The 8873-nt window shown below is 37.1% G+C and overlaps 1 protein-coding gene across 1 annotated transcript; it reads right to left on the bottom strand.

Moving 5' to 3' along the window:
- Positions 1-5: 5 nt before the first annotated feature.
- LOC148741477 (EF-hand calcium-binding domain-containing protein 6-like) lies at positions 6-8694 on the bottom strand (the record flags this gene model as incomplete). Its single annotated transcript, XM_088732185.1, has 15 exons — positions 8308-8694; positions 7913-7995; positions 7285-7382; positions 6966-7040; positions 5836-5902; positions 4941-5155; positions 4121-4258; positions 3841-3914; positions 3535-3737; positions 2500-2565; positions 2105-2187; positions 1660-1770; positions 1115-1225; positions 469-651; positions 6-177 (listed from the first exon to the last, which is right to left on the bottom strand). Coding segments are annotated over exons 1-15 (1917 nt in total), but the record flags the coding sequence as incomplete, so codon positions are not given.
- Positions 8695-8873: the final 179 nt, after the last annotated feature.

Here is an 8873-nt window from a genome sequence, read left to right as displayed (position 1 = left end):
ACACTTCGGGGCTGTGATTCTTTCTTGGCTGTGTCCGTTTTTAGAGAGCTCCTTTCTTGTGACTTTCTTGATGGCGGTCTTCTCGGTGAGTTTAAGTCCTTGGGTGTAGTGGCTGGTTTGACGCTGACTGTTGCGGAGCTCGGTATTTTTACATTGATGGAAACCTCCTTGTCTTCCCTGCATAAGACAAATACATGAAAAACAAAATTCTCTCTTTATGGACAGGAACATTCGACTACAATGCTGAACTAAGTATTTAAGTTCTAAAAAAACAAATCAGATGTACTACGTGTCAGTTCAAACGTTACGGCAACGTTATTTCTGCCTGTTAAATAGAACATTACTCATGTTTGACAGGCAGTAAGACAAAGAAGTACACCATGCTCGTACAAAGCAACTGTGAGCCGGAAAATCTGAATTTCAATTTGCTTTTCAGTAACAACGAGTTAGAAAATAACCATACTGCACCTTGGTGAAATAAAGAGCTCAAGAAACTGGGCGTAAGGTATCAAGCCGTGATTCGTGTCTTCCAACAGCGGACGCAAAACTGATGACAATTCATCATTGGTAACCTTCATCTTGAACCGAGTTTCAAGCAATTCTTTAAACTGGTATCGCTTTATTAGACCTAAATTGTCTCTGTCAAGTTGTCTGTAGGGAATATAACGGTGGGCAGAGTTAGGACCAGTCAGATCGATATGAATCAAATGAACGATCAATAAAACGTTCCACAACACAAATACACACGCCAAGCAAAGCAAAAATCCTCGCAAGTGAGCTTTTATTTTAGCCATTACAGAAAAGAAGCCTGGAATCGTGCCTCTAAAATACTAGTTGGGTACTACTACTATATAAGCTACATGCACGAAGCCACAAGTTGGGAGCGATGCAAATTTTAAGAGGGGTATTTCCCAGATCATGCACTTGCGAGGATCATTGCTTTATTCGATTTTCAATCCGCAGGTCAAAGGAAAATTATGTTCATTATGCAAATTTTGATCAGAATACACACAGTTGTTAGTAAAAAGATCCGAAGACCTTTTGATGAAGCAGTAGAACAACCAGTAGACCAGAACCCTAATAGAGCCGCAGTTCAGAAGTGCACTATGCTTACTTAAAGGCGCCGAGCAAGGCCAAGAAGTCTGCCTGTAGGATATCCAGAAGTCGGGCTTCTGCATCAAACGCAGTTGTGCTACCAATAGCTGAGTCTCTGCTGCGATTAAACCTGCATTGGAATTAAACATAAAAGGCGAATGCTCGTCATAAAACTTTAATCCGTTCTTTTTCATCGGATTGTTGCTGGAAATTTCTAAGTTTTATACGTGAATTTCATCGTTATTCGAGGGGCTTCCGAGAACAGTAATCAAGTCGTCTCAAGTAAGTGTTAGTAGTATTGCACTATGGTGGACGCCCGTTTGACCTTGTTAAAGTAAACATTTCCAAGAAAGTCAAGGCTTTGTACCAAACATGTAAAAGGAGGGATCCTGGGATAGACGTTGATCGTATAGTTGAACCCCGGAACAAAGATGTTGGAAAATAACGAGATGACTGGAATTTGCACTTGCTCGGAAGATGGAAAAGAAGTCGTATCAATGTGTTACTTGTAAGGCGTGCTTCTACTTAAGTCACATGCATTCCGTAGTACATCGTGTACATTACCTGTGTTTAGGATCATCAAGCACAGCTTGTAGCTGCCCTTTCTCTGAGCGGTCTAGATACAAATCCATAAGTTTCTTGTACGGAACCATGCTATATTCACGCATACCACACCTAAAGTAAGAAGCATTTAACGTGAATCAATTTGGTTATGTAAATTAGTCTTTTGGAGCGGCACCAAGGTTTTTGTGAGCGGCGAACTTAGGTAAAAAAGAAGGACCGCCCGTTGCTACGTCTCTTTGGGAACGGTGAGAATCTTTGGTTAGATGACCAAACTGAATCTTGTGAACATCTTATTTACATTGAAAAGTTTTAACCTTTTTGGGGATTGGGTAGTTTCATCTTCTACCATGTTGAACCTGGCGAAATTTTTCTACACATCGACAAGAACATCTCAATTTGTACCATAAAACGTACCCTTGTCAAAAAAGGTGGAATCATTCCTTACCTTTGGAGAAAATGTTCAGTTTCAACCGGCCCAAGCTGCAAGCGGTATTCAGACAGGGCTTTTCGAAAATCTGCCTTGCTTATCTGAGGTAACAACATAAAAGTTCGTTAAAAAGGTCAGAGACTATTACGTTTGATTTTAAGATAAACACACGAACGCACTGAGCAGACGTGAAATTCAAACGCTGCACGACACAAACTCAAGTGCAGTGGGAAGGATTTCACGTCCACTTCACTTCACAATTAACAAGTCATTTTGCTTATCATCTGCCGTTAGGAAACGAGTTTCCAGAGTTTTTTCGTACATGTAACTCACAAAGATTTAGTATTAAATATGACGTTTCTCTGATATTACAACAACGTAAAAAAGCCATAGATTAATTCACCGTACGGTACCTGTCCAGTATCCTGAGGATCATACTTCCCGAATGAATTCACTACTTGGGTGTAGCCTTCTTTAAACTGTAAGATTCAGTCGTATTAAATATCACTTTTAAGTTATTTTCATCATTTGTATCGAAATAACAACATTTCTGGCAAAGGTTTTCCTCCTACTACTGATTCCACCGGATTTTTACCCAAATTCATACCACTACACTTTTAGGACGTTTTGGTTTGAAGCACAAGTATGATGAAAAAAAAAGGTGTAATCTCGAAAAAAAAAAATAAATAAATAAAAGCCTATGACCTTTCGGTATTCCAAAACCTCCTAGATGTGGTTTTGTCCGGAGATCCTCTTAGTATGTTAGTAGGCTTTTATAATGTTGGGTGAGGGGGGTTCACGTGTTGTTATGCCCGGATATCCACTTAGTTTATTAGTAGGCTTTAACAGTCCTCTTCTGGCTTTTACGCTGGGGTGGGGAGGGTAATGCCATTCATTCTCACTCAGAGGTGCGCCCATCAAAGTTTACTTCTATGGGAGCTGGAGTACTCATAACGGGTTGACTTAGATATCGATTCAATCTTTACCTATAACGACTTGAGATTAGATATCGGTATCTCTTTCAGTAAGCAACACAGGGATTTTCTTTGGTGTATAACAATCTTAACTGCAGTGCAAGGTGTATGAGAGGTAAACGTGCTGAACAATATCATAAAATGGTCGCCAAAATAACAAGGGAGGAGTACATTTTGTGCAAACTTACATAAGTTTATCTCACTTTAAAAACATTAATGAAAACGTAACAGCTTGCCACACAACCGCCAAACGCTGATTGTCAAATTGGTGACCTGAGTTCGGCGGTCAAAATTCAATCTGATAGAAGGTTCAGGGATGGAAAAGAGAAAAGAAAAGGATTTGCATGTGACGAGCTGCTGCAGAAAAACAGTAACTAGAAGGTTAAATTTTCAGGATAAATGAATTGTAAAGTGGTGCTATTGGAGGTGACCTAAGTGCAAAGTGAAGAAAAATTTAACTCGTTTTCATCTTACCTTTTCAGCAAACAATCTCAGAATACGATCCTGTCCTGCAGAAGCACTCTTTTCCTCCTGGGGCAGGTCTTTGTTAGCTTCTGCATGCCTAGAAAGAAGTCTAGTTTCTTCTTCAACATCATGTTCTTTTTCACTGGGGACCTTTTCTTTATCTTCATCAACAGGTTTATCGGTGGGAATTTGCTTCGCCCTCTTGAGATGCTCTAACATAATAATCATGAAATACGGTCACCACAGTTTTTTTCGTTTTTCTTTCACCTTCACAGTAGCAACGATATGTACACCTACAAAATTATTATATTTTACCAAGGAGAGGATTTATTCCCAGCGTTTTGAGGAAAACCACTGTATTCACTGCTCCAAGGCCTGTCTTGTCAAACCTGTGTGACGAGAAACATTGAATGTAAAAAAATAAAATTAATATTAAATATCAAATGAAAAGTGAGGAGAAATAAACAGCAAAGGAGAAGAAATAATATTTGCCTCTACCCTCTCCCCATTTCAACTTCCTTATCAAAGCCACATTATAGAACGTACTGACAATGTACACAAATGACTGCACCACTGGCTGAGGAATAGCACTAACCTGTCCCAAACTTTCTCAAATTCCTCCTCGTACATTTGATAACCTAACACGTGTAGGGCAGTCCTTAACTGGGGCTTAAGGACCATGCCATCAGCATCAAAACAAGATGGGGGAAGCAATTTTGTATAAGAAAGTGTCCTGAAAAAATGTTTGATAGCTAATGTTCATAATGTATTCACTTTAATGCCTAAAGTGATATAAAACATGAAAATATGTAGTGTGTTTACCCAACCCCAGAAACAGTAAATTTGATTAAAAAAAATAACTGGTTGGAAACTACCTGAGGGATGGTCGAATTAATGACTAGAAAAAGAAAGACTTGAGAAGATACATCTAACCCTTAGTTTAAAAGAAGTACAAGTGCAGTGCCTTATATTCTAGGGGATCTAATAAACTTAGCCAGTTCTGTGTGTTTGTTCATTTACTTGTGGTAAACTAAACAATTTTGGAGCAATTTTAATCCAAAGATGTTCTAATAGATGAAAATAATTTGATAGAATAGAGCACTAAATGTCCTTGAATCAGCTGCCACTGAATTGGCCACACTACAGCTGCACTTTTCAAGAATGCCAACAAAGAGCAGATTTAAGGTAAAGGAGTGCAAGAGCCTCAAACTTCATTCTTTGGAGCTGGCTGGTAGTCAATACTTTTAGTGATATGATTTTCTAATTTATCTGTCAAACACAGTATATTGGTGACAGAACTTTTGAAAAGACTTTCAATCCATGCAACAGGTACAAAAATTCTACATGTCAGAATTACAATACAAAACAAATTAAATAGTTCTGGACCCAATACAAGCACATGGAGACAGTCCTACCCCTGTTGAACTCTTCTTTTAAGCTGAGGGAAAACTTCCAGAGCAGAGAAGAATTTTGGTGGAGTTTTCTTCTGTCCTTGTTTGCGCAGTGCATGCTCCTGTTCCATCGCAATTTCTCTTTGTCTTTGACGCAATCTGTTAGCTGGTAGGTTTGCAAGGTAGTTGAAATGAGAAGGTGGTCTGAACACTGGATCCACCCACTCCTTGGTGAGAGTCTGGCAAATAAGCAAAAGGCAAATTTGGCTCAAAATATATATATAATTTCATATCTATATATAGAAATAGAAAATCAACATCGAAACAAAGTTTCCGTGTTTCCACCGAAACTTTGTTTTGTTGTTAATTTTTCCATTTCTATTTATGCTCTACTTTACGTATTGAGCACTATACAGCCAGCTAAAGCATCTCCTCCAGACATATATATATATATATATATATATATATATATTATATACATATATTAAATGAAAGTACAATACAATATATTACACTACAGTTTTTTTTATTTTTACCAATAATTTCCTTTACATTGTACAAAAAAAGACCCCAGAAAACACAGGTAGATGATGTAAATTTTTTAGAGTAGCAAGATAGGACTAAAGTAGCAGTTGCCCTATATAAAGAAAAAACATGAGAAGTACTTGCTGGGTCTAAGGCTACAATGCACCTCTCAACCAAGGGTTCAGTATGTTGATGCTAATTAATTAAATGATGCTAATTATTAAAAAGACCAACAGAATGATTAAAGAAGTTTACTTTTTATCATATAAATGTTTCTTAGGGCAATGAATCTTAGCTTATCCTATTAAGCAGCAATTGAAGACATATTGAACTCTTTCTCAGAATTTCCAGTGAAAAAACGTAGTTGGGTGTATGTAATATGGTATTAACTAACCTCATTGTCTTGGAAATGGCGAACAAAATTTTCAAATGAGATTGTACTCTGTGTGTCCAGCCCAAGCCTAGAGAAATATACACCATAAAATTAATGATACACACCTACCAGTACATCAGTATGATGTAAATATAATATACAGGAAACTCTGTCTGTGTGGTATTTAATATGCACATGTTGGTAGTATTGCAAATTAAACCAGTGGCCCCTGCCAACAAGTGAGATTTCTGATACAAACTAACCAGTGCATACATACCATACAGTCAGCCTTTCCTGGTGTATTATGTTTATAATATACATAGGGAGATTAATTTCTTTTTCACGGACAATTATTAATTTTGTTAAACAGGTTCAAGTCAAAGGCTCAATACATAATTTATTTAGTCAATTACAAAAGATGTAATCCATATAAATTGCCCTGTCGATAAAAATGATGCAACCACTGCCTCAAATGTATGCTTTTTTTTTTTTTGCACCATAAATTCCTCCACAGAAGTTTAATAAGAGACAATTCTTTCCTCAGATTAGTCTTGGTTTGAAAAGCAAAACACTGCCAGTGAAGGTTGAAGGAGGACTGTCGTGATATTGTTCACACAAAAACCATGATACATGGCTCCTTAGATTGGACATACTGTTTTCCTCATATGAAAAATGTCATGCTTCTTCGAACAGCTTGTCAATGAAAACTTATTTCTCCTCTTTTTAAGGTGTAAATCTCATTATACATACAACAAAACCATTTGTCATATCTCTTATAAATTATATTTAATAATTAGTAAAAGATATATTAATTGGTAAATTAATTTCCTCAAATCTTCCCCCTCTATTTGAACCCAGAGATATATAATAAAAAATAATAGTATATAAATATATAAAAAACATCTTAACTTGTTTCCTTGGTCCATAGTGTAAGTTGACAGAACCACATTTTTTTACTCTGATTTATGGCCCATGCTCTACATGCTTGGACCATAAATTAGAAATTATGGAAAAATCTTGGTCCATAACTTTTAGTACAGACCTCAAAGTCAGTTAGTAAGTGGTAAATGTGGCTGCAAAACATCATTAACATGTAAAATTTGAAAATAACAAATTTAGTTGTACTCTTGAATTGAATAAAAAATAATCACCTCTTTAAAAGACCACTGATTTGCTCAGATGTAAGATAACCACATAAATGATACAAAATATTTGAAAGTGCTTCCCTGTAGAAATACAAAATGTGAATTATAAATTAGGAAAAATTATACATTTTATCTAAAAAGCCAACTCATACTGTATATTATTAGCATAATTTTAACTTCTTAATTAATATGACAATCAAATTTTCTCCTTTTAAATATCAAAAGACCAGGTTACTGTTTTCATGTATTACCACAGTGGGTAAAACAATTTAAAGATAATCTAACAATCTAATGATTTCCTTTGAGAGATAAAACCAAACAGTACCTGGATACATTCCCTTTGCCCATAGGATCATTAGAACGAAACAATTGACGCAGCCCACTAATCCTGGTCAGCAACTTTTCACGAATGAGATCTTCAAGCTAACAGAAGCAAAATTCATCACAGAGGGATACTTTTCATGTCATGACAAGACAATTACACTCTAAATGCGAACAATTATAAATTATTCAGTTCAAGAATAATAATTAATAATTTGGCTTGCCTTAAATCACTTTGTACTCCTGATATTTAGCAATATTCAGTTACTTGAGCTGCACAAGCAGTAAACCCCAAAATTTCAGCAAAGCTCTGACTGGTGGAAGGTGAGCTGGCACAGTTAAGTAACTGAGGTGTACTTAATGCAGGTCACTTTCATGTACTCTTTCAAAATAATCACTTCTGATCCTTCCCCACTCCACCCCCCTTCCTTCTCATTCAAGCACACATGCCCGTTCTGACTTCTGACACTTGTGAACCTAGCCTGATTCTCTGAGGTTAATTCTTAAATTCTATTCAAAGAATCTGGCTTTTGAAATTCAAGAATTGAAATTTTGTCAGGGAGTCACTTTGTTGAAATACAACTTGTTGCATCAAGTTACACAGACATAGATCTTCACGGCCGTACATGTACCTCTTCAGTTGTGAGCTTATGTGAAGGTTTTTCCAATGCTGGACCACCGCTGTTGATGTTGCGAGTCTTTCCTTTTCCTTGTCCTATAAAGAGTGTCAAATATCGAGTTGAACTTCCACAATTAACCCAAACTTTTAACCTGGGCTCAGAGTAACGGTAACATTTCAAGGAGTGTTCATGTTTTCAACTGTTCTTTTAAAGAAGAAAATGATTGTCTTCTAGAACTACAAGCACATACTCCGCACCTAAATAGACACTCTCTTCTAAGAAGCATTAACCAGGTGTGATATAGACACTTCGGCTAATGTTGTTGATTTACACTAAGCAACACATTCAAAATGATTGGAGTTCGAAGGAGAGGTTTAATTCTGATTTTCTCTCCTCGTTCGACCTACCTAACGGCCATGTTAATACCCTGGAGTGGCCTTGTCTTCCTTGCTGGCTTGTTCTCCGCCTTAACGGTGGTAGGCAATCATCTCCTTCATCAAAAATTGCAGTTGCTTCGCGGGAGTTCCCTCGGATCTGCAAGAGATCATTTTCTTCTGACCGACGCAAGGCAGGATGCTCGATTACTGGCAAAGCAGGCAACTTTTTAGGTAAATCTTGTCTCGGAGAAGCGATCACATCGGCCATACTATAGAAATTTGTATCGTTTCCACATCCTAACCCTCATTTGATTAGCTTTTTGGCTTCTAGAAGGAGCTTGTACAGAAGCTACAAGTTTAACCTAAAATCAATTCCATGGTAACCGCTCGTTTAATTATATTCATTCATGAACCAAATGAACAGGTCACGCAACATGATCGATGAACGATAGACCAGCGACGAAGCAGGTCACGTAACAAGATAAAAAAGAAAGCCGTTCTATGTTCTATATTCGAAAGATTGAAAGAAAGCTTTCTTCCAATTGGAAAACATCCACCGAGGAGGAGGACATGTAAAACCATTGCACTTCCACATA

This window comes from Stylophora pistillata, chromosome 1 (genome assembly GCF_964205215.1).
Source record: "Stylophora pistillata chromosome 1, jaStyPist1.2, whole genome shotgun sequence".
Lineage (NCBI taxonomy): Eukaryota > Metazoa > Cnidaria > Anthozoa > Scleractinia > Pocilloporidae > Stylophora > Stylophora pistillata.
This window is presented reverse-complemented; position numbering and strand designations above follow the sequence as displayed.